The 25,643-nt window shown below is 44.0% G+C and overlaps 2 protein-coding genes across 2 annotated transcripts in view; both read left to right on the top strand.

The window, feature by feature from the left end:
• Positions 1-924: 924 nt before the first annotated feature.
• Positions 925-7,572, top strand: LOC106580716 (transport and Golgi organization protein 1 homolog). Its single transcript, XM_014162048.2, has 14 exons — positions 925-1,081; positions 2,155-2,277; positions 2,453-2,474; positions 2,611-2,699; positions 3,013-3,090; positions 3,376-3,474; positions 3,564-3,636; positions 3,798-3,856; positions 4,051-4,090; positions 4,198-4,288; positions 4,374-4,416; positions 4,589-4,624; positions 6,363-6,430; positions 7,293-7,572. The coding sequence occupies exons 1-14, from the start codon at positions 953-955 to the stop codon at positions 7,444-7,446; spliced, it is 1,104 nt and encodes a 367-aa protein (XP_014017523.2). The 5' UTR covers positions 925-952; the 3' UTR covers positions 7,447-7,572.
• Positions 7,573-8,485: 913 nt separating this feature from the next.
• The window catches only part of LOC106580682 (dedicator of cytokinesis protein 10-like), a 158,165-nt gene continuing 141,007 nt past the window's right edge, over positions 8,486-25,643 (top strand). The window contains 1 exon segment of the mRNA XM_014162004.2: positions 8,486-9,074. Coding sequence (XP_014017479.2) covers positions 8,967-9,074 — 108 coding nt within the window. The 5' untranslated portion in view covers positions 8,486-8,966.

The following is a 25,643-nucleotide window of genomic DNA, read 5'->3' as shown; positions in this document are numbered from 1 at the left end:
AGACTCACTGAGTCTGCTTCGTCACACAGTATAATAAGTGTTTGACTTAAATCCATAAGGGCATCCATTGGGTTTAACATAAAAACTGAAGTTAAATGCCTATTAAAGAGGGCACGTTTAAATACAGATGCTCTGGTGTCTGGTCCCTAACAGATTGTTAGGCCTATACATTTGATTCCTATCTGATGTGTGTTCATACCACTAAAGATTTTATGTTGAGCACTTGTTGAGCACTTGTAGGCTTATGTTACTGAATTGGTTGTTGGAAATAATTTTGTATGCAGTTAAGAATAAACATATTTAGGCCAACCTGTTATTAATTTGCATGGGAGGGTTGTGAATAGGAGATAATAATAATAATAATAAAATACAATAAATAATTGTATTTTTGTTTTAACGAATTAAGTGTTTCCAAATTAAAACGAACTAGCCAAACTAAATTAAATTAGGGATGTGGACTTAGGCTACTGTCTAAGATCAACTGTTGAACAGCTAAACCAAAATATCTTAGATAAGCTACTTTATATTCTGTGGGCCTATTCCCTGATGTTTGTGAAATTAGGCTAGTGTTATGATTCTCTTATGGTTTTGAAGATGAGTAAATGACTAAATAATAAAGCGTTTTAGGCCCGAAGCTCTGCCTTTATTTGTTCTTTTTGTCATCAGAACCTTCAGTTGCTGGCTAAAGAATTATGATAATTAGGCCTATGATGCGATAGTTGGTGCGTCAGCTTGTCAATCAAGAGCCCAACATTCCTTGACGATGGGTTTAATTTTATCATCTGTGTCAACACATTTTGAGATCATTTTGACACGTAGGGCCTTCCATCCATTTCAATGGGGAAATGCGCGTTGCTGGGAGAAAAAACAACAGTAACTAAGGCTCCACTATGACGTCACAAAGCATGCAGTTAAAAAATAGAGTCTTGTGTATTTTGGTTCAGTCATCGATATGGATGTGTATGAAGAAGTAGGTGTACCGGAGTTCGGTGCTCCTTGGCCCGCCATGACGATGCCCGACCAAGGAGTGATTGACCAATTTACCATTTTCTTCGCGCTTTTTCTTGGAGGACTAAAGGATGTAGGCCTGAGTACAAAACTAGACAAGGACATTTCCCTGAACATAATGTGTGCTTGCTTGTATTGAAGTAGGCAAATAATGGTAGAAGTTTGAAGGGGTTGTGGCTGGTGTAGTCTATGGAGCTGAATGCAAATGTGAAATGGCTTTTGTTGAAAGAGTAGTTAAATAGCAGTGGTGGAAAAAGTACCCAATTGTCATACATAAAAGTGAAGATACCTTCATAGAAAATCAAGTAAAAGTGAAAGTCACCCAGTAAAATACTACTTAAATAAAATTCTAAAAGTATTTGGTTTTAAATATACTTAAGTATCAAAAGTAAATGTAGCCTATAAATAATTTCTAATTCCATGTATTAACAAAACCAGAAGGCACAATTTTCATGTTGTTTTAATTTACGGATAGCCAGGAGCACACTCCAACACTTTTACAAACAAAGTGTGTGTGTTTTGTGAGTCCGCCATCAGAGGCGGTAGGGATGACCAGGGCTGTTCTCTTGATAAGTGCGTGAATTGGACAATTTTCCTGTCCTGCTAAGCATTCAAAATGTAACAAGTACTTTTGGGTGTCAGGGAAAATGTATGAAGTAAAAAGTACATTATTTAGGGCCTCCCGATAGGCGCAGCGGCCTAAGGCACTGCATTGCAGTGTTGCGGCATCACTACAGCCTGGGGTTCGATACCAGGATGTGTCAATACCGGCCATGACCGGGAGTCCCATAGGCTGGTGCACAATTGGCCCAGCGGGTTAGGGCAAGGTTTTGGGGAGGCTTTACTTGGCACATCTTGCTATAGTGGTGGGCCCGGGCGCCTGCAGGCTGACTTCGGTTGTCAGTTGAACAGTGTTTCCTCCGACACGTTGGTGCAGCTAAAAAGTAAAAGTACTTTAAAGTACTACTTGAGTCGTTTTGGGGGGGATTTGTACTTTATTAAAGTACTTTACACCACTGGTAAATAGTACCCACAGAGATCCTTTATGGTAATCTACCTTTCTACCTCACTGACAGTCCATTCTATATATATGATGTGAATTCCATAATAAATGGTAATGTGACATTTGTTTGTTTGTTTGTCCAGTTTCTCTTCTCTCTAGAAGAGGAATGGCTTGGAGCAACCCATCCTGGAGTGGGATGGGAGCTCACTCTCCCTGCTGCCCTGATTTGTTTTGGTGTGATATTACTATGGAGGACCGTCCTTGCGGTAAACCTTTTGTATTATTACCATGTTACAACAATTTTCATACACTTCAACTTCCTATGGAAATGAAAGGAATTGAGGGAAAGGCTCATTTTGCAGTTTGATTGATCTTCTAATGATGTGTGATGTAGTCCATGTTTGAACGTTGTTCTCATTGCCTTGTCTCTGTTTCTTATAGATCAAAAGCAGGATACGTCTATGTGAGTTTTCCTTCCTTTCATTAAGTAGCTCAGATGAGGAGAAGCAAGCTTTTGTAATTACATTTTATACAGTAGATTTAGCTCCTTAGTCATGCCTGAACCAAGACTAATTTCATATTCCCCTCTGTATCTCCAGTGACTGAGACACAGCTAAACGTGAAACTCGCCCAGCTATCGAAAAAGAAATGTGACATAATGATTCAATTGTCTGAAATGGAGATACTGGTACGTTTCAGAAGCTAAGTCAGACCTGGGACATTCTGGACTTGAATAACATCTACTTTTCCATGATCATTGTAACTTATGTTCTAAATCTGGTTGGTTTTAGTTGAAGGACTATGACTCGCGGGTGCAAAGGTCGGGGGCATACCTGCAGTAACATATACTTTTCCATGATCATTGTAACTTATGTTCTAAATCTGGTTGGTTTTAGTTGAAGGACTATGACTCGCGGGTGCAAAGGTCGGGGGCATACCTGCAGTAACATCTACTTTTCCATGATCATTGTAACTTATGTTCTAACTCTGGTTGGTTTTAGTTGAAGGATTATGACGCGCCAGTGAAAAAGTTGCGGGCGTGCCTGCAGTCCTCTCAGGAGGATAGTCAGGAGCTGGAGGTAAGCAGTCAGAGAACTCTTATTCCTAAACCCCTTTAACTAGTTTCCCTGCCCTCTACAGTGTATGACCAATGTGTCATCATGTCTAATAGACTGACATTGACTAATGTTGAGTTACTGGAAATGTATGGAGTTCTATAGGTGCAAAGTCAAATAACATCTGAAAAAGTATTTTAACTATTAACTCACGGTCAAAGTATATAGTCCATTTATCAATTTGTTTAATTGTCACGGTCAGACGTTTATCACACAGTTAACATTTGAGCCCATCTCTTTTATCCCAAGGATATGAAGAAACGATGGGACATCAGAGCTGGAGAAATGGAGGCATTTCATCTACAACTCCAGGAGCGTGTTGAACGCATAAAGAAACTGAAAGCTGTTGTAAGTCCATTACTGCTCAATCAAACTCACTATTTTGGTATGATGATAAAGAGCTATCTTAATGGGGTTTATGTTATGGCTCCCAACAGTGGGGACTGATGGAACCACTTAAAGAGCATCACGGTGCCAGGATCCCTAGTACCACCAACACCCAATCTACCGGTGCGTAAATCACACAGTTTGATCAGCGTATAAACAGTTTGTAAACTGTTTATCGAACTACTAAGCTTACTTGTCAGGATTGTTCGAGGATAGAAGCATGCAGGGTTATCTACAACTAAATGTGCATTGATATGTTAATCAAATAATCACCTTTGTTACAGATATCAAGAGTGAGGAAAACATTGAGATCGAGGTCACTGTGAGGAAGGATGCAACCTTAGTAAGTTAATGTATAGTCTGTGTAAGCGAGGAGACATTTGGTTAAGTTACTGAAATAAGTAGATGAAAAGAATGGGTGTGATTACAGAAAGGACCCTCTTTTCAGTTTACCCCAAAACTGTAAATACTATAATAGTTTACAATGGATCAGTTGTTTGCTGGCTCTTGCACTTAAAAATGCAGAAATTTCTACAGATCAAAACCACACTGGAGGAGGTGAACAGGGGTCTTCGGGGTAGGCTATGTTACAAACACACAACATATATCCCACCAGCCAGAATCACTTTATTCTGTATTGATATTTTCTTTACTTTACGTGTATATCTGTTTACTTTGCAACAGACAAAAATTGGCAGCTTGAAGAGAAGAATGCCGCTCTACATCAAAAACTCCATAGCACTGAGAAGATGTATAGACAGACTCTAAACGAGCTGTAAGTGGATTTTGATATAAGTTTAATCATATTAGGATTTGTTCTCATTCACAATAAATGTACATTGGTGTTTGTCTTTTCACAGGACTAAAGCCCTGATTCAAGGCAAATATGAGGAAAAGCAACATGTAAGTAAGTCTAAGACAGCCTGCCAAATACTGATCCATAACCGCTCAGTAGTAAGCTAAACTACGAAGTACTTCAACCAAACCATAAGCCCCAGTATCAACACTCATGTTGGGTCATATGTGATAGGGTGTCTTTGCACACATTTCTAATGCAATTTTTGTTTCTCCTCAGATTGACACGCTACAAGACAAAATCCAGACCATATCGGTAAGGAGAACATTCACTTTAAAGTTAGCTACTGTAGTTGCACTAAGGTGTTATTAGCTACGTTTTGCTAGTTACTCTGTGTCTTGCTGTACACTAAGATATACAGTGATGCTTGAATGTATGGGAACCCTACAGGGCTGGTCATTATTTTGCTATAAAATAAACATAAAACCTTATCTAAACCCCAATTCGTAATAAAAACATTCCAAGTAAGTGAGAGAAAACAAAAAAATATGATATATTTTCATTGTTTATTTAACAAAAGAGGTTTATTTAACAGAAACTCAGATTTGATGTGTGCAAAAATATATGAACTCCTTCAGTCAATAGCCTGTGGCACCTCCATTAGCAGCGATAACTTGGAGTAAATGTCTCCTATAGCCAGTAATCAGTTTCTGTTTTGAGGGATTTTTGCCCACTCCTCCTTACAGAACTCAGCCAATTGAGTGAGGTTTGAGGGCTGTCTGGCATGAACTGCCTGCTTCAGGTTCCTGCCACAGCATCTCGATTGGATTTAGGTCAGGACTTTGACTTGGCCAATCCAAAACACAAATCTTCTTTCTCCTGAGCCATTCTTTGGTAGATTTGCTTGAATGCTTTGGGTCGTTGTCTTGTTGGAAGACCCATTTTCGGCCCAGCTTTAGCTCCTTGACTGATGGCCTGACGTTCTGTTCAAGAATCTCCTGGTATAACCTCAGAATTCATGGTTCCCTTAATGATGTGGAATCGTCCAGATCCAGAGGAGGAAAAGCAGCCCCAGATCTTGACATTCCCACCACCATGCTTGACTGTTGGGATAAGGTTATTTTGGTGGTAGGCAGAGTTGGGTTTTCGCCAAACATAGCGGTGTTGATTGTGACCAAAAAGGTCAATTTTTTGATGAATTGGTCCAGAGAATGGACTTCCAGAAACATTCAGGATTGTACAGGTGGTCTCTGGCAAAGTTAAGACGGGCAGTTTGGTTATTTTTTGATAGCAGAGGCCTCTTCCTAGCAACCCCCCCATGAATGGCATTTGGATTCAGTGTTCTTATTATTATTGAAGCATGCACAGTTACCTGAGATGCAGCAAGGGAGGTCTGCAAATCTGTAGGTGTTATGTTTGGGTTTGCTTTTACCTGATTTATTATTGTTCTTGTGGCTCTTGGGGATATTTTGGAAGGGCGTCCACTTCTAGGCCGAGTTGCTGTCATGTTAAATGCTCTCCATTTGTAAATGATTTGCCTCACAGTGGACTGAGCTCAAATCTTTTTAAGATGATTTTATAGCCTTCTTTCTACCAGACTGATGTGCTCTCACTACCCTTGTCCTGAAATCCCCTGAGATGTCCTTTCCTGTTGGCATGGTGTGCTTTGCATTCACCTGGATGGGTAACACCAAACTGACCACGTTTCTTATCTCGAATATCAGAGTCCCGCCCAAACTCTGTCCTAACGATCTCTCCTTTTATTGGTTCATCACCCACCTTATTCTACATACCTACTGATTTAACCAATGCAACTTGGGGTTCACTTATTTTTGCACCTGCACTAATTCCTTAAAAAAATAAAAATTCTACTACACGCATGATTTCTTCTACACCAACATATGTTATTGGTAAATATAAACCTGTTATGTCAGATCAAAAAGACTGATTCTGATTAAATTAATATTTTATGGTAAAAACGAAAATAAATCTGTAATTGCACAAGGGGATCACATACTTTCAAGTAGTACTGTAATTCATTTATTGTCTTTAGCGGAAAGCCTCTGCTGCGGAGCATGCTCTGGCCATGGAGAAGAATGAGGCAGCGCTACTCCACCAGAGGTGAGTCCAACAGTCAATGAATTCTATTCAAATAGATTAGTGTCGGAGGCATGTCGAGTGCTAAAACTCGACTCTGGACCATGCATGCTGCCACGGTTTCGGGGGATTCGAGTCACTACTCGGCGTCTGTCCGTGTTCTTCGTCTCTGTCTTCATCTACATACCTGTCTCCCTAGCCTCTACTTCCTACTACAGCAGGAGATTGGTCTCCTTTAAAAAAACGAAAGAAAAAAAGATTATTGATGAGTGTACATCTGAATTGATCCTATAGAAAGGAATTTCATCCCATCCTTAACCCTAAAACGTAATTGACATTCTATGACACTAAAAGCTACAACCCCAACCCCTTTTTGTGGTCAGTTGAGTGCTTATGCCACGCTCATGTGCTCGTCGGAACTTCCTACTTTCTAGGAAATACGACTGTTTCATTCATGTGCTTTTTGGTTGGAATAATTATCCAACCAATACGATTTTAGCTAGCTTGATAAACTAGCTGACGTTGCTCGTAATTACGTTATCTGGCATCCTTAACATTGACAATATGGCCAAACTAGCAACATTATCAAATGGCAAATGTCGCCTAATTATCCATATTGACAAGGTTGTAGTTGTCAAAATCGGATTTGTTGTCTGTCATCTTTTGGTTGAAACGGTAAAAGGTCAGTGGTGAAACGTCACAACTCGGCAAAAACTTTTCTCCGTTTCCTTGTAATTCTATTTGGAGGGTCGTTCAAGTGAAACTTCCTAGTTTGAACTCGGAATTTTCGATAACTATTATAGCACGTGAACGTGGCATTAGTCAAGATCTACCCAGTTAGGGACATTCTGGGCAGTCCTCTCTAAGAACTGTGATTTCTTTCTAGGATTCTTCAACTAACCTCAAAGAAGCTGAAAATAGGAAAACCTGGGTTCCTGAGCAAGACCATCCCCAAGCCCCCGAAAACAACCAAGACCAACAAGACCATCTTGAAAACCTGCAAAATTCTGAAAGCTTTCAAAGCACTAATGAAGATATGAAGGCAATGCATACAATTGTACATTTGGTGCAATTATTCTCAGGACACTGGGTGAGGCAGAGTACAATAAATAAATCCAGATGCCTTATTCCATCAAACAACTGCAAGAAGTCTTCTTTAAAATAAACCAAGCTAAATTAGACATGTGTTTTATGTAATTTATATGGTAGGTCTCATTAGATATCATCCAACTCTTTAAAAATTCCTTTGTATGCAGATTTCTGCTCTGTTGCCATTAGGTAAGATACAACTCCATGGGGCTTACCTGCCAAGACCTCCATGGAAGCCACATATCCCATCAATTACCAAAGCCAAATGGTAGGCCTATGATGAAGTCTATTATCTAGGTCTCCAGGGCTATTGTGGCGACGGGAAACCCCCACGTGAAGGTCGATTTGTCCTCACTTTGCAACCCAGACTCTCTTTAGGAACCTGAGCTGCCCAGGAAACCAAAACATCTGGACATTTTAACAGCCGTAGATGGTTCACTTGAATGCTTTGCGCAGAAGCACGAGAAGGACGAGAGTGGACGAATAGATGTCCATTGGATAGCCATGATCATATTGGCATCGTGTTTTCACAAGGACATAGGTCATGATTTGGAATTGTCAAACTGGAAGGCCTAATGCCATTTTCGCGTTTCTATTTCCTTACTGATAGCCAGCAAACATGATCATTAATGCAAAGTAGGGCTTGCTATTGGTTAATAGTTCAATGCAAAAAATACCAGAAAGGCATATTGATCATATCCGACGATGGCTTGTATTCAATGTGGATATACATTATAGTGCCCAACAATGTTTCAACCATGCTACAGGCGTTGTGTAGCCTGTTATGATAATGCTGCCTATAGAAAAAACACATTAATGACTGACTAGTACTAGCCTATTCCTCCACAATATGTCGCTGTGTTACCATTTTCCCTCCCTTTCTTTCCCTCCCCTCCAACCATGGTCCTGCGTAGACTGCGGATGAGTTCATGCAATTCTGGAGGTTATTCTCCTAGATTTCTCTCCTTGGTCTGGTCTAGCTAGACCTGTGGCAGGGGCCAAATTGTAGACATAATGGTCACTGTTATTGCAGGCCTTTTAGAATTTGTGCTTTATGACCAATTTGAACATTTCGTAGACTTGCATTCAGCAACAGATAATCCCCATCAATAGTGGGGTTGAGGCGTACTGTTTGGGAAAGCCCATCCCATGTTAATAGTTTAAAGGCTTCTTGCAGACCAGGGTTGGCCGCATGTGGTCTCGTTGGGCAGGGGGCTTGCCTTGGAGGAGATTGGCCATTAGTTTCCGCTTCCTTTGACTCTGTAGCGCACGGGAATGAGTAGAATCTCGCTGAATAGGCATCTGTAGTCTACGCAAGCAGGGCTGCTGTGTAGTACTAGTAGCCTAGTAGGCGCAGCAGCGAGACAAGCAGGGGAGCAGAGCCGTCGCTGGCGTATACAGTGGATTTACAATAGACGAACGCGTTGAACGGCGGCGCTTGAACCAGAGGAATAGCGTTGACCGTTCTGAAATGGCAGCGGAATCGACCCGGAGATTCACGAAGAACCTGCTCAAGCCCGGGAGTGCGGCGGAGATAAGGCAGACGGCATCCAATGCTGTCAGACATTCGGCAATGACGGTGAGTCAGTGGGGAAAAACAAAGGTTACGACTGCGCCTTCTTCAGTAATGCTGAGTAGGCCTATGTTATAGAGCTCGATGTGTAGGGTTCCCCCCTGTACCCTACAATGAAGCCTAGAGCCACCCATTGACTGTTGGAGATGCAAGCCGCACCATTGCACCCTGATCCTGACGCGATTTGGGTTTAATGAACACGGCTGGTACATTTGAATTGTGATATCAACTGTCATATGTCTGCATGTTTGCGGTGAAGGGAAGTTAGTCTTGACGCTGCAAGAGACTGTTGCATTCATGTAACGGATTTCCTTAAATGGGCTACGATGTTGCATTTGATGAGGATATGGGTCGTGAACGCTTATCCTTAATAACGTTGCCCGCCTCAATGTTTTAAATGTGTCGAAATGTGCTGCTCAAATCAAAGCAGCCGCGTTATTCTCTAGTGATTTTTTCGGTATTTTACATGCTGCCTCGTTAAAATAAATAAATAACGGACCTGCTTGTAGCAACAGTCCTGGGCTTTCCGCGGGAAATGCCCTCCTGCCTCGGAGCCGAGGATGCTGAATGACGTAGGCAGTAGTAACATCAGCCCAGTTGTGTGTGTGTGTGTGTGTGTGTGTGTGTGTGTGTGTGTGGAGAGAAAAAAAAAACCAGCGGTGCGATGGGGTGAGACAACGTAGTTTACTTTACCCCACCCATTCACACATTTCAGGATGGATTGGCATTTAATTAAGATAAATTGGCTCTGGAAGATGTGTGTGTTGTACCTACCAGTGGAGACTCCTCAGAGTAGGAAGGGGAGGACCATCCTCCTCAGTGAATTTCATAAAAATAGTGAAATATACTCTAAAACTACTAAATCTATTAATATTTCACCCCAAAATGTATTAGAACACACTGTTTTGCGATGAATGTCTACAGTAGCCTCAACGGCACGCTCAGGGGTAGCACCATGGTGTAGCCAGAGGACAGCTAGTTTCCGTTCTCCTCTGGGTACATTGACTTCAATACAAAACCTAGGAGGCACATGGTTCTCACCCCCTTCCATAGACTTACACAGTAATTATCATGACAACTTCCGGAGGACGTCCTCCAACCTATTAGAGCTCTTGCAGCATGAACTGACATGTTGTCCACCCAATCAAAGGAACAGAGAATGAATCTAGTACTGAAAGCATAAGCTACAGCTAGCTAGCACTGCAGTGGTATACAATGTGGTGAGCAGTTGACTCAAAGAGAATATCAATTGTTGAACAGTTTTGAACAAATTAATTTCTTCAACTATGAAGGAGAAGCGAGAGAGAGATATATTTTGTTGTATTTTTTTCACTTGCACTTACTTAGCTAGCGAACGCAGCAAACAACTGGCTCAAACAGAGAGGGATGCTATGTTAGCTAGTTGGCTATCCAACACGGGAACTCTTCCAAGTTAAGGCAAGCTTTTGGTTTTATTAAGTTATTGCCAACGCGGCCGGCCGGTGTAACTGCTTACTGTACTGCATGACTACATGATTGTTTGCTAACGAGTTAGTAGCTATGTTGACTATGACATTAGTAAATATGGTGACAACAATGTAGGCTGTGTGTAGCGGATAGTGGTTATGGCATGAAGGTTTGGCTTGGAAATGATTTTTTTGGCCTGGTCACAGTCCACAAGCAAAGGGAAAAGGTGAAAGGAGGGGAGCGTGTAGTTGCGAGAAGGAATATACATTGAGCAAAGTGATTATGCTGTTTGTATTGCTAGCAATGTGAACTGTGTTTACAGCTGATCAAGGCTGTATTCATTCCGCCAATTCTGTTTAAGAAATGTTTCTAAACAGAAGCAGACGGAACAAAATGGGGATGAACATACCTGAATTTGTCCAATAGAAAATCTTGTTTGCAACTGTTGGGACTAATGATTACATCCTAGATTAGCTAGATGCAGGCAAAAGTGGGCAAGGCTGTGTTGAATGTGTCACTGTCTGTCACCATGATTACTCACATTTTTCATCCTCCCTCATCTTAAACGACACCGACTGCCACTGGTGCCTACCTGTGTGCTGTGTGTTGTGTTTGAGGGGGGTATTAATATCTCCGCTTGGATTCTCAATTCTCCCCTATCTTTCTCATCTCATTTTATTTTCAATCATTATTTTTGTTACAGATCTTCACTATGGGTTTCTATGCTATTCTCTCTGCTTTTATCAGTATATCGGTGTCGAATGTGTGAGGTGGTATCTGTCACCCTGGCTGTCACATCAAGTCCTAACGTTACTGCCACTACAGCTCTGAGATGACAATTATGGTTTAAGGTTAAGTTGCCCCTAGACGCTGATCTTGGTTCAGTAATGCATTTTTCCCAGTAATGGTTAAGGTTGGAATTGGGGGAGGGTAATCTGATACTAGATCTGAACTAGGGGCAGCAACAATTATAGATGAGCGGGAAAGCCCAGTGACTCAACTTACATTATGACAGGTCATTGCCCACCAGTTGTGCCAAGCCTGCAGAGTACCATACATACATACATACATACATACATACATACATACATACATACATACATACATACATACATACATACATACATACATACATACATACACTGAAGAAAAATATAAACGCAACATGCAACAATTTCAAAGATGTTACAGTTTATACTGTTTGAGGAAATCAGTCAATTGAAATAAATAAATTAGGCCCTAATCTATGGATTACACATGAATGGGAATACAGATATGTATCTGTTGGTCACAGATTCCTTAAAAAAAAAAAAGCAGGGGCCTGGATCAGAAAACCAGTCAGTATCTTGTCTGACCACCATTTGCTTCATGCAGAGTGACACATCTCCTTCGCATAGAGTTGATCAGGCTTGTTGGTTGTGGCCTGTGGAATGTTGTCCCACTCCTCTTCAATGGCTGTGCGAAGTTTCTGGATATTGTCGGGAACTGGAACACACTGTCGTACACATCCATCCAGAGCATCCCAAACATGCTCAATGGGTGCCATGTCTGATTATTCAAGCCATGGAAGAGCTGGGACATTTTCAGCTTCCAGGAATTGTGTACAGATCCTTGCGACACGGGGCCGTGCATTATCATGCTGAAACATGAGGTGAGGGTGGTGGATGAATGGCACGACAATGCGTCTCAGGATCTCATTAATGGTATCTCTGTGCGTTCAAATTGCCATTGATAAAATGCAGTTGTGCTCGTTGTCCGTAGCTTATGCCTGCCCATACCATAACCCCACCACTGGGCACTCTGTTCACATCAGCAAACCGATCGCTCACACAAATTCACTTTTAACAAGGTACACCTGTTAATTGAAATGCATTCCAGGTGACTACCTCATGAAGCTGGTTGAATGCCAAGAGTGTGCAAAGCTGTCATCATGGCAAAGGGTGGCTACTTCGAAGAATCTCAAATATAAAATATATTTTGATTTGTTTACCACTTTTTTGGTTACTATATGATTCCATATGTGTTATTTCATAGTGTTGATGTCTTCACTATTATTCTACAATGTAGAAAATATTAAAAATAAAGAAAAACCCTTGAATGACTAGGTGTGTCCAAACTTTTGACTGGTACTGTATATGTGTATGTACAGACAGTATATCAATAGAACAGGTGTGTACAGCAGTAGAATTATAGGATGATCCATGACTAGAATACAGTACATGCATATAAAGTGGGTAAAACAGTATGTATACATTATTAAAGTGACCAGTGTTCAATATCTCTATGTACATAGGGCAGCTGTCTCAAGTTGCAGGGTAGAGTACTGGGTAGTAGCCTGCTAGTGACAGTGTCTGTATTTCAGGGCAGGGTACCGGGCGGAGGCCGGCTAGTAATTACTTTTTAAAACAGTATTGGCCTGGAGATAAAAGCTGTTTTTCAGTCTTGGTCCCAGCTTTGATGCACCTGTACTGTCTCTGCCTTCTAGAGGGAACAGGCCTTAGCTCGTGTGGCTGACGTCCTTGATGATCTTCTTGGCCTTCCTGTGACACCGGGTGTTGTAGATGTCATGGAGGGCAGGCAGTGTCCCCCTGGTGATGTGTTGGGCTGACCGCACCACACTCTGGAGAGCCCTGCGTTTGCTGGCTGTGCATTTGCTGTACCAGGCGGTGATGCGCCACATTTCTTCAGCCTCCTGAGGTTGAAGAGGCGCTGTTGCGCTTTCTTCACCACTCTGTCGGCGTGAAGGGATCGTTTCAGGTCCTCAGTGATCTGCACGTGGAGGAACTTGAATCTTTTGACCCGCTCCACTGCAGCCCCGTCGATGGGGATGGGGGGCGTGCTCTTTCTGCTGTCTCCTGTAGTCCACCATCAGCTCCTTTTGTTTTGTTGATGGTAAGGGAGAGGTTAGTTTCCTACCACCGCTCCCCCAGGGCTCTCACTTCCTCCCTGTAGACCAGGGTTCTCCAACTTTGGCCTGCGTGTGATTTTATATTTAATTGTTGGACGTAAGACTGTAAAAACACCAGCATATCATCTCCAAGGTATTCCAACTCATAATAGAGACACAGTATATATGTGATCATATACAAACGTAATCAAGGTTTGAAATGATTATGTTTTAGTCAAATATTAGATCTGTTTGGGCTTCTTGCGGTCAGTTTGCAGTCTACAAATGATTTGCAATTATGTTTCGGACTCCTGACCATCTGCTAAAGAAAAAATCAACCCGCGGCTGAATCTAGTTGATGATCCCTGCTTTAGGCTGTGGATTCATTGTTGGTAATCAGACCTACCACTGTTATGTCGTCAGCAAACTAGATGGTTGAGTTGTAAACAATAAATATTGATGCATTACTAGCATGCATTAAACACAATCTGCAAACATGAGAAGTTAATTAGTGGGTAATGGTGATTTCAGAACCAAAGTGGGGGGGGGGACTTAGGCTACTTTGTCCCCCCTAATCTGATAGTGGTAGTGGGGTGATAGATCAGGTGCCTACATAGTATACCCCATAGACATACATCATTTACACACACGTCAGCTCAGACAGATCCAGCCCAAAGAGGCCCAACTCATTAGCTATATCAGCAGCAGATTTCTATTTAGAATGGAAAATAAATGTGTTTATGCAACAAATGTGAGTGCATTGAACCAAATTGCACTGATTCGTTCTCTAATCAAACCGAATCGCACCGAATCGCTTCAAACTACATTCCAAACTAAAAACGGATTGTTCCTGTATCATATCAGAGCCTATGTATCTAGATACATATCAAATTGTCTTGAAAGGTAAAGATGCACATCCCTAGTGACTAGTTTCCCTGCAGATGGACCAAGATAAAGGTCAGAGTCACCCTCCATCTTTCCCCATAGGGCCTGCTGGGTCCTGTGCCTCTTGAGGCTGATCAGCTTCACTGTCTCATCAGCCCTGAGGACAGGGTGGGAGAGAAGGCATAGAAATATTATCTAGATTCTATTTATATGGGGGAGGGGAACATATAGAACAAATGAATATAGGACCTCTTATGTAATTCTATGGAGGGAACCACCCAGCCAGGATTAGGGTCCATTGGAATTGAAGTGAGTTTTAGGAAGTAAACTGAAATTCCATAAATTCAAGCTCGTTTATTTCCAAGGGACTTCTCAATCACGCCGTTTTTGCATTTGAAATTCAAATGACTTCCTGGATTGACTGTCTCCAATTCTAATTGTCCCAAACCCTGTAACCTAGAAGCCAGTAGTAGCTAGTAACACACACATTTTGCTGCACCTGCTATAACATCTGCTAAACTGTGTACGCGACCAATAAACTTTGATTTGATGAGGGCAGCCAGCCTCTCATGTACTTCAAGCGCCCTTACAACACAGTGGAAGATGGAATGTGTTGCTGATACACAATGGCGTTGGCATACTATAATAACAGTCAAACACTGCTATTATTTGTAATTAATGTGACATTTTCCCGCCCCTTGCTTGATATCAGATAGACAGGAATATGAACTGCAATGTCAAGAGCTCTTGATCTTGTCCACGGAGATGGCAAGGCACACAATGTTGGAGACTTTCTCTTTGAGCCGTCTGACAGGCTAGAGGCTAATTTCGTCTCTCTCGCTCTCTCTCTACACTCTGAGACAGAGACTGTTAATCTGATCCGTTTTCTAGCAATGCATGAGGTATGGAATGTGTAATATCAGTTTGTTCTAAATAACAGCACAAAAGTAGAAAAACATTATCTAGGTGGGGTCAGGGCTCAGGGTCGGCGCAATCTCTCCTGTCTACGGCCAGTACAGTCAATCGGCATCGGGTAGTTGAACACATAAAGGAAAAGCTGCCGCTGGAGTTGTTGTTTGACTCTGCGTGCACTGTAAACTTATAGGTGTCGAGAGAGACATGTTGCGTAGACCAAGAGAGTAAAAAGCACTGTGGAGTTGAGTAGGAAGAGCGAGCGAGGGATATACTTTACCAGGCATCTGAGGGACAGCTGTAATAAAGGTGAGACACTTTCCTTTTATCTCTCTCTCTCTCTCTCTCTCTCTCTCTCTCTCTCTCTCTCTCTCTCTCTCTCTCTCTCTCTCTCTCTCTCTCTCTCTCTCTCTCTCTCTCTCTCCCCCCTTCTACCTCAAAAAGCACAAGAATGAGGATTTTGATACCCACCATCTCAGATTGTTCTGAAATTGTTTCTGTTAGAAACAGATGAGATTGGCATTCCCGCAACATAATTTTGTTGAAATATAATTTGATCTCTGAGAAAGTTAGTTGTTAGGTTTATGTCTCAATTTACATCCTGATATTACCAGGTTCTGACCACTAGATGGTGCTGGTCCAGGTGATTTTTGTATTGTATTTTTAAGAATCCCCCCTCAATATTAGAGTGAAAGATGGTTTCCTTACCCTGTAAGCAGCCTATGGACATGATATGACAGCAATCCATGCGTTGGCTTTTCAAATAGGTACCATTCACTTGCATTGGATTTGTGCTACACATGGGGTGGCAGGTAGCCTAGTGGTTAGAGCGTTGGACTAGAAACCAGAAGGTTGCTAGATCGAATCCCCGAGCTGACAAGGTAACAATCTGTCGTTCTGCCCCTGAACAAGGCCACTGTTTCTAGGCCGTCATTGTAAATAAGAATGTGTTCTTAACTGACTTGCCTAGTTAAAAGAAAAACATGCTAAAAAGTTAGCATTTTAAACAGTGGCCAGGTAAACAAAACCAAAGCATAGGTTGCTCTCATACCTTGTCCATAAACTGCTTACATGATAAGGAAACCAATATGTCATTTGGGTGAGCTGTTGAGGGGAGTGGGATTCTTTCAAATAAATATCCCCTAATAGTAGAATCTATTGGTCAGAACCTGGTAAAATCAGGATGTAGAATGGGACATAAACCTAGCAACTTCAATCACTCATTTCTCTGAACAGGGGTTAAAAACCATCACCAAATTCACTGAGAAGACATAACATAGGATGAATAAACAATACTCCAAGCCACAGCTCCATACTAATCAGACATATAGAACTTACACTGTATACTCCAGTGGAGGCTGGTGGGAGGAGCTATAGGAGGACGGGCTCATTGTTATGGTGGGAATGGAATCAAATGGGGTTCCCATATGTTTGATGTATTTGATACCGTTCCATACATTCCATTCCAGCCATTACAATGAGCCTGTCCTCCATAGGGGACTTTTGACAATTTCTTTGGATTCCTTATTGTTAGAGAAATGTTTGTTCCATATTGAATGTTAATTACTATATTTATTGAATAGTCTATGAAGCCTATAAATTAAAAAAAGGACAATTTGGGTGCAATCAATTAGCTTAATTTCTCAGGGATCAAATTATATTTCTAAAAAATAATGTTGAAGGAATGCTAATCTTATCTATCTCTAACTACAGAAATGATTTCAGGGGCCTCCCGAGTGGCGCAGTGCCACTAGAGATTCTGGGTTCGAGTCCAGGCTGTGTCGCAGCCGGCCGCGACCAGGAGATCCATGGGGCGGCGCACAATTGGCCCAGCGTCGTCCGGGTTAGGGGAGGGTTTGGCCGGCAGGGATGTCCTTGTCCCATCGTGCACTAGTGACTCCTGTGGGTGGCCGGGCGCAGTGCACTCTGACACAGTCGCCAGGTGAACGGGTGTTTCCTCTGACATATTGGTGTGGCTGGCTTCCGGGTTAAGTGAGCATTGTGTCAAGAAGCAGTGCAGCTTGGTTGGGTTGTGTTTTGGAGGACGTACGGCTCTCGACCTTCGGGAGACCTTCGGGAGTTGCAGCAATGAGATAAGACTGTAACTACCAATTGGATACCATGAAATTGGGGGAGAAAAAGGGGGGGAAAAAACAAGTTTCAGATCAATCTGAGATGGTGGGTGTCATGGCTTGCTGAAATCACATGGAACCACCCTCTGTCTCATCTCTTTCTCTCGCTCTTCATCGCTCTCTCTCTCACTCTCTTCATCTCTCTCTCTCTTCCCCTCTTGGCACCTTTTCATCTCTCTCTCGCTTCCCCTCTTGGCACCTCTTCATCTCTCTCTCTCTTCCCTTCTTGGCACCTCTTCATCTCTCTCTCTCTCTCTCTCTCTCTCTCTCTCTTCCCCTCTTGGCACCTCTTCATCTCTCTCTCTCTTCCCCTCTTGGCACCTCTTCATCTCTCTCTCTCTCTCTCTCTCTTCCCGTCTTGGCACCTCTTCATCTCTCTCTCTCTCTCTTCCCCTCTTGGCACCTCTTCATCTCTCTCTCTTTCTCTCTTTCTCTTCCCCTCTTGGCACCTCTTCATCTCTCTCTCTCTCTCTCTCTCTCTCTTCCCCTCTTGGCACCTCTTCATCTCTCTCTCTCTCTCTCTCTCTTGGCACCTCTTCATCTCTCTCTCTCTCTCTCTCTTCCCCTCTTGGCACCTCTTCATCTCTCTCTCTCTCTCTCTTCCCCTCTTGGCACCTCTTCATCTCTCTCTCTCTCTCTTCCCCTCTTGGCACCTCTTCATCTCTCTCTCTCTCTTCCCCTCTTGGCACCTCTTCATCTCTCTCTCTCTCTCTCTTCCCCTCTTGGCATCTCTTCATCTCTCTCTCTCTTCCCCTCTTGATCTCTTTCTCTTCCCCTCTTGGCACCTCTTCATCTCTCTCTCTCTCTCTCTCTTCCCCTCTTGGCATCTCTTCATCTCTCTCTCTCTCTCTTCCCCTCTTGGCACCTCTTCATCTCTCTCTCTCTTCCCCTCTTGATCTCTCTCTCTTCCCCTCTTGGCACCTCTTCATCTCTCTCTCTCTCTTCCCCTCTTGATCTCTCTCTCTTCCCCTCTTGGCACCTCTTCATTTCCCCTCTATTTTTCCTCTCTGTGTGTTTCTCAGTCCTGTCCTGCGGCCTGCACAGCTCCAACACATTGGTCGTTCTCTGGGCTTGCTCAGGCTGACAGAAAGATGTTTTGCGTGTGTTGGTTTGAGTGCCTAGTAAATGCACACAACATCCTCTGCAGGCAAGAGAGGCAGGTCAATCTCTCTGTGGGGCCTAATGGGATTGTGTGTGGAGGGTGGTGTGTGAGGTGAGTGTGTGTTCGTGTGTTCCCGGGAGGGCGGACATAATGGGTGTGTGTGTGCATGTGTTAGTGTGTGTGTGCTAGTACCAGATTGTCATTGTTTGGACTGAGTCCTCCTCCGTCATCACGATCTGTAAACGGTAACTAGGTGACAGCTGTCAGTCATCTAGAGGTCAAGCTGCTGTGTTGAACCTGCCCTATGCCCAGACAATTCCTAGAGGATGCCTGGGCACAGTGCCATGCCAGACCAAATACCAAATCTCAAAAGACATCCTAGTATCACTATATAATGCACTACTTTTGACCAGAGACTATACAGAGCTGCCACGTAGGCCTCTGGGTCGAAAGTAGTGCACTATATTAGAGAGTAGGGTGTCATTTGGGAATCAGACACGGAATCTCTGCTGCCCCTTGTGTGCCCGCTTGGGAGCGTACACACCCTCTCCCCTTGTGTCTTCCGATCCTGGCTTGTTTCCTGATCTGGCAGGGCTGTATGGGAATGGGCAGGCCAAGACTTGGATGGACTGACTGACTAATGGACTGACGGGCTGCGTCTTCCAAGTAGCCATAGCAGAGATGTAGGAACTTAATTTGATCACCCTGTTGCAAGAGTACTTTCCTGCAAGGCAGGACATCTTGAACTTGTAGTGTATTTGAGGCTTACAAAAAATCTAGCAACTCCTTCAAAAATGACAATTAATTATAATCCACATAATAATGCTGCAGGATTATTTTCCTGCTGTAGCATACTGGCTCAAATTAAGATACTACATCTGTATATATGGAAAGGCCACATAAGTCTTAAAAGGTTGCAAATGATTTTCCTTTTTCTTCCGGCTGTTCTGGTTTCCATGCCCTTTAGTCTGTTTTTGTCTCATGCACATTGTCAGGACTGTTGTGACTGTGAGCCTCTCTCCTTTCATCTCTCTCTACATCATTCTTTCTCTCTCTCGCTCTCTCTCTCTCTCTCTCTCTGTCTGTCTGTCTCTCTCTTACCCTCTCTCACTGCATGCCCTGGGAGCAGAGATGGGAAAGGGCAGAAGGAGGAGGGGCTATGGCAGGATGTGCAGATGTCGAGGACCCCCCCCCCCCCCGCTCCTCCCCTCCCTTTCCTCTGTTCTTTTCTCCTCTCCTCCCTTCTCTCATTTCTTCTCCTCTCCACTACTTTCTTATTCTCTTCTCTCCTCCTCTCCACTCCTCCCTTCTCCATCTGTGTCCCCTGATGAAAAGAGCTCTGTGACTCAGTGACAGGGACCTCGTCTCTCCTCTCACTCTGGGGGGGTTGATCTCTCTCTCGCTGTGGGAGGAGGAGAGGAGGAGGGGGTTGACGAGAGGAATGCCACTGCTCTCCCACAACATCTGTATGTAGACTGTTCTCTTTCTCTCGCTGACCCTCACACCACAAACATGTTTGTTTTACTATTTAATTGATTCCCAATCAAAATCCTATTTTCCTTAACCCAAACTTCTAACCCTAATTCTAAACCTAAAATAGTGGTTTTCCTTGTGGGGCGAAGTGTCCCCACTTGTCAGAATTTTCCTTGTTTAACTATCCTTTTGAGGACTTCTGGTCCCCACAAGGATAGTAGAACCAAAAAAACACACACACACACACTCCCTGTCTGTCTCTCTCCCCCCCCCCTCCACTGCACTCTATAACACAGTAAAAACAGTGTAGAATGTAAGATGGCGCGGAAGAGGATGGCTGACCTTTTACATGCCTGTAACCAATCGTGCTCTTTTGTCCGTTTTTTTGCCTTGTTTTAACCTTTTTTTTTTTTTTACTTATTTTGTACATAATGTTTATGTTATTGTGTTACTTTTTATTATTTTCTACTTTCGTTTATTTGGTAAATATTTTCTTAAAGAGTTTCACGGTAAGGTCTACACATGTGACAAATAAAGTTTGATTTGATTTTGACTTGTGACCCGAAAATGCCTATAGGATCAATTATACCCACGATAGCATGACATCTAATGTTAGATTGAAAAAAGTGACAGGAGAAATACAATACTATACATGCAATAGAGAATGTTGGTGTTAAACATGTGATTCGTCCAGAATGGCACCCTATTCCCTATGGGTCCTGGTCAAAAGTAGTGCACTAAATAGGGAATAGGGTGCCATTTGGGGCGAAGAGAGCATAGAAATTCCCTCCTCTCGCAGTGTAATTATGGTGAGAGGGAGTGGGAGAAGAGGATGAGTATGTAAGGGAGGGAGTGGGAGAAAGGGATGAGTACATAAGGGAGGAAGTGGGAGAAGAGGATGAATATGTAAGGGAGGGAGTGGGTGGGAGAAGAGGATGAGTATGTAAGGGAGGGAGTGGGTGGGAGAAGAGGATGAGTATGTAAGGGAGGGAGTGGGTGGGAGAAGAGGATGAGTATGTAAGGGAGGGAGTGGGAGAAGAGGATGAGTATGTAAGGGAGGGAGTGGGTGGGAGAAGAGGATGAGTATGTAAGGGAGGGAGTGGGTGGGAGAAGAGGATGAGTATGTAAGGGAGGGAGTGGGAGAAGAGGATGAGTATGTAAGGGAGGGAGTGGGTGGGAGAAGAGGATGAGTATGTAAGGGAGGGAGTGGGTGGGAGAAGAGGATGAGTATGTAAGGGAGGGAGTGGGAGAAGTGGATGAGTATGTAAGGGAGGGAGTGGGTGGGAGAAGAGGATGAGTATGTAAGGGAGGGAGTGGGAGAAGAGGATGAGTATGTAAGGGAGGGAGTGGGAGAAGAGGATGAGTATGTAAGGGAGGGAGTGGGAGAAGAGGATGAGTATGTAAGGGAGGGAGTGGGTGGGAGAAGAGGATGAGTATGTAAGGGAGGGAGTGGGTGGGAGAAGAGGATGAGTATGTAAGGGAGGGAGTGGGAGAAGAGGATGAGTATGTAAGGGAGGGAGTGGGAGAAGAGGATGAGTATGTAAGGGAGGGAGTGGGAGAAGAGGATGAGTATGTAAGGGAGGGAGTGGGAGAAGAGGATGAGTATGTAAGGGAGGGATGGATGGATGGAGAGAGGCAGTGCTCTTTAGTATGTTATTGAGACAATGAGGTGCTGAAGGTTTCTCCTGCTAAACCCTCTAAATGTACCCTCATATGGGAGTAACACACACACACACACACTCGCAGTAAGCTCTCCATCATGTCTCTGGTGGCAAGAATCGAAAGTTATTAACAATTATAAACTGGGTGGTTCAAGCCCTGAATGCTGATTGGCTGAGAGCCGTGGTATATCAGGGATATGACAAAACATGTATTTTTATTGCTCTAATTACATTGGTAACCAGTTTATAATAGCAATAAGGCACCTTGGGGGTTTGTGGTATATGGCCAATATACCACAGCTAAGGGCCGTACCCAGGCACTCCACGTTGTGTCGTGCGGAAGAACATCCCTTAGCCGTCGCATATTTTCCATATACCACACCCCCTCGTGCCTTATTGCTTAATTCTATACCGCAGTGCATCTGACTGAGACAGACAGGCAGAGGAATAACAGTCAGTCAGACAGACAGACAGAAAGAGGATAAACAGTCATCAGGCAGACAGGCAGACAGAGCAGTGACCGCCAGTTCACCCCATGTTCCACGGTCACCAGTCACGTCAGACTGAGTTCCAGAGGGCTCAGACAGGCTAGATGGTGATGTGCTGTTGTGGTACTACTACCTCTATGCCGTGGGTCCCTGTATATATCTTTATCTCTGTCTGAGTCTCAGAGCTACGGATATGTCTTAAATGGCACCCTATTCCCTATATAGTGCACTACTTTTGGCCAGGACCTAAAGGATTCCCATAGTACACTGGTCAAAAGCAGTGTACTATCTAAGGAGTAGGGTGCCGTTTTAAGAACTAAGAATGTGAGCGGCTCAATGGGTGGTTTGGTGGTTGGAAGCAAGCTGCTGTCATCCCAGCTCAGCTCCCTCTCCGTGACGCATCATCACTCCGCGTCAGGGCATGAGGACTTGCCTGACTGGTTACACTTTGTCCGTTTGCCCCGTAGTCATCATCTGTGTGTTGTTCGGTCTCTGTCCCACATTTCTGTCTGTATAGGGTGAATTTGGTAGGCTAGTGGTTAGCACGCTAGCTTCCCGGGGGATGTTGTGGCGTGGGCTCGAATCCCCGGTCTGCCATGGCAATGATGGAGCACTTTATACTGCACATGCATAAGGAGTTTAAGAGTTTGCGTTTAGACTATGTTTGAGAACCAGACTCAATCTCACTGTCTTGAGACCCAAATCAGCTGTTTATCAGGGGCCCATTTATAACCAAGGAAGGGAAAAATGGACGCTTGCCTGGTCATTACTTTGTGCCTGTGTGCGTCCCAAATGGCACCTCTTTCCGTATATACTACACTACTTTTGACCAGGGCCCAGAGATTTTGGTCTGACTGTTAGACTGCGTCTGGTTCTCACCAATCCTCAGGCATGGTGTAATTGCCGTTTGGGACACAGGCCCTGTACAGTCAATGCTGTGAGAGCTACAGAGGGCTTAATTATGATGGAATGTAACTAAGGAAATGTTTGTATCACTTTGACTCCTCTCATATCTCTCTTCCTCCCTACAGCTACGCGGCCTAGCTACAGGACATCTGGCTCAACTTTGGCTCTCTCACGCTGTCAGATCAAGATACACACGTTGAAATGAATCTTGTCCGTAATTGTAATCGCAACAAGATACTTTTCCTCGTCGTTTTCTCCTCAATATTGAATTATTGTCTTTTTCTCTCACTTGTCATGGTGATCAGATAAGCTCTGGCCATAGAGGAGATGGTCGACTTGTCTTTGTGTGTCCGCTAGACTGCGGTTGTAGGGTGAAGTTCGCCCCGAGACGCTGATCTTGGGTCAGCGTCTCAGGGCAACTAATGGTTAAGGTTAGGATTTGGGTAGGGGAAACTGATCCTAGATCTGTACCTAGGGGACACTTTACCCCGGAGCATGAAGCATGAAGGCCCAGAATAGAAGCCATAGAAGATCTTGTTTTGGGTTTAAGGCACTCCTTTCTCTCTATCTGCCTCTGTCTCTTAGAGGAATGGATAGTATGTGATGCTGTCAGTAGGGCTGAGATGAGATGGCAGTCACATGTCTCTGATTAGACCTACTTGTGGGGGGGGTCTTGTGAAAGTCAGTCAGTCAGTCTCAGCTCCTTCCCCTCACTGAGGAGCGTGTCCTCACCCTCATACTGCTCCCAGACACTTCATTATCCCCCTCCAAACACACACTGTCCCGTGTGTGTGCGCAAGTCTCTGTCTGTCCATCCTTTTGTCTTATGTTGTTAGTGAGTATGTATGTGTGTCTTGAAGAGATCAGATAGATGCCGTTGGTTGTTTACAATCCTGATTATAATTTCCTGAAAATGTCTGACTTGTCAATCGTTGTTCTCCAGACAGCTAAATCATTTATCATGTGCTGTTTGTTGAGATATTTCACTGGTCCTCTGGGTTCGTTAAATGGAGTGGCTGTGTCCCAATGGCACCCTGGTCCCTACATAGTGCACTTCATTTGAGCAGAGCACCATGGGCCATAATCAAAAGTAGAGCACTATATAGGGGATAGATAAGGTGCCATTTGGTATGCAGCTGGTGTGTCTGTGTGCCTGGCCTTTGTCTGCATAGCAGGAAGTCATGTTTTAGCAGTCAGCAAGGTTAACTATTTGATGACAGCGCTGTCACATACACATACATGCACAGAGTGACACACACATGCACACTGCTGTTTAACCATAGGACGTGTGTGTCACAGACCTGTGTCACCTACCCTAGTGCCAACCCTGTTCCCATCTGATACTATGTGTCTCTCTCTCTAATCTCTGTGGGCCACATCAACATTCTGTACTGGACCATGCTTTTGGCTCATCCTGATACACCACACCCTTCTCTCTAGTGTGTGTGTGTGTGTGTGTGTGTGTGTGTGTCTGTCTGCCTCTCTGTATGCCTGCACATTGAAGGCCAAGCTCCAGTGCCCTCTACTCCGAGGCCCAGCAGCACAGCAGGCATTTGTTTCCCGAATTCCTGCCATCCGAGTCTGACAAATCAAGCACTCTGCCAATTAAAGCTAGCATCTGTAGAACTACTAGATCGTAACACATGGGGGAGAGTAGCTATTCCCCTTAGTCCCAGATTGCTTTGCAATATGAATGAGGCCTGTTGTTGCATATTGCATGCCAGCACTGCCATTTCCTTACATAAGCTGTGTTTTTGGAGAGGGGAACCCAAACAAGCTTATAAACCAGACCAACAGCATGAGAGGGATTCAATCCCACCCAAAGCAATTAGGGGAGTGACCACTGTCTGTCTGTCTGGCACCGCTGCCTGCCTGCCGGCCTGCCACCATGTAGAACTGACCAATGGATTATTATGACCCAAAGGGCTCTTCGATCAGTGTCTGTCTGTCTGTACTGGCAGTGATGGTCCTTGCCGATGTCTGCTCTAGGTCTGTGCATGGTGGTGGTCCATGCAGATCTATCTGCTCTAGGACTATGTGTGGTGGTGGTGGTGGTCCATGCAGATCTATCTGTTCTAGGTCTATGTGTGGTGGTGGTCCATGCAGATCTATCTGCTCTAGGACTATGTGTGGTGGTGGTCCATGCAGATCTATCTGTTCTAGGTCTATGTGTGGTGGTGGTGCATGCAGATCTATCTGCTCTAGGACTGTCTGGTGGTGGTCCATGCAGATCTATCAGCTCTAGGTCTATGCGTGCTGGTGGTACATGCAGATCGATCTGCTCTAGGCCTATGTGTGGTGGTGGTCCATGCAGATCTATCTGCTCTAGCTGTATGTGTGGTAGTGGTCCATGCAGATCTGTCTGCTCTAGGTCTATGCGTGCTGGTGGTACATGCAGATCTATCTGCTCTAGGACTATGTGTGGTGGTGGTCCATGCAGATCTATCTGTTCTAGGTCTATGTGTGGTGGTGGTCCATGCAGATCTATCTGCTCTAGGACTATGTGTGGTGGTGGTCCATGCAGATCTATCAGCTCTAGGTCTATGCGTGCTGGTGGTCCATGCAGATCTATCTGCTCTAGGACTATGTGTGGTGGTGGTGGTCCATGCAGATCTATCTGTTCTAGGTCTATGTGTGGTGGTGGTCCATGCAGATCTATCTGCTCTAGGACTATGTGTGGTGG

The sequence above is a fragment of the Salmo salar genome, chromosome ssa20 (assembly GCF_905237065.1).
Source record: "Salmo salar chromosome ssa20, Ssal_v3.1, whole genome shotgun sequence".
NCBI lineage: Eukaryota > Metazoa > Chordata > Actinopteri > Salmoniformes > Salmonidae > Salmo > Salmo salar.
Note: the sequence above shows the minus strand (reverse complement) of the source record. Positions and strands in the feature narration are given on the sequence as shown.

Excerpts from the sequence above, each read along its gene's own strand:
- LOC106580716 (XM_014162048.2), top strand. The coding sequence starts at position 953 with ATGGATGTGTATGAAGAAGTAGGTGTACCGGAGTTCGGTGCTCCTTGG. Across the intron at positions 4,289-4,373 it reads AGACAGACTCTAAACGAGCT|GACTAAAGCCCTGATTCAAG; the intron begins GTAAGTGGATTT and ends GTCTTTTCACAG. Across the intron at positions 4,417-4,588 it reads AATATGAGGAAAAGCAACAT|ATTGACACGCTACAAGACAA; the intron begins GTAAGTAAGTCT and ends GTTTCTCCTCAG.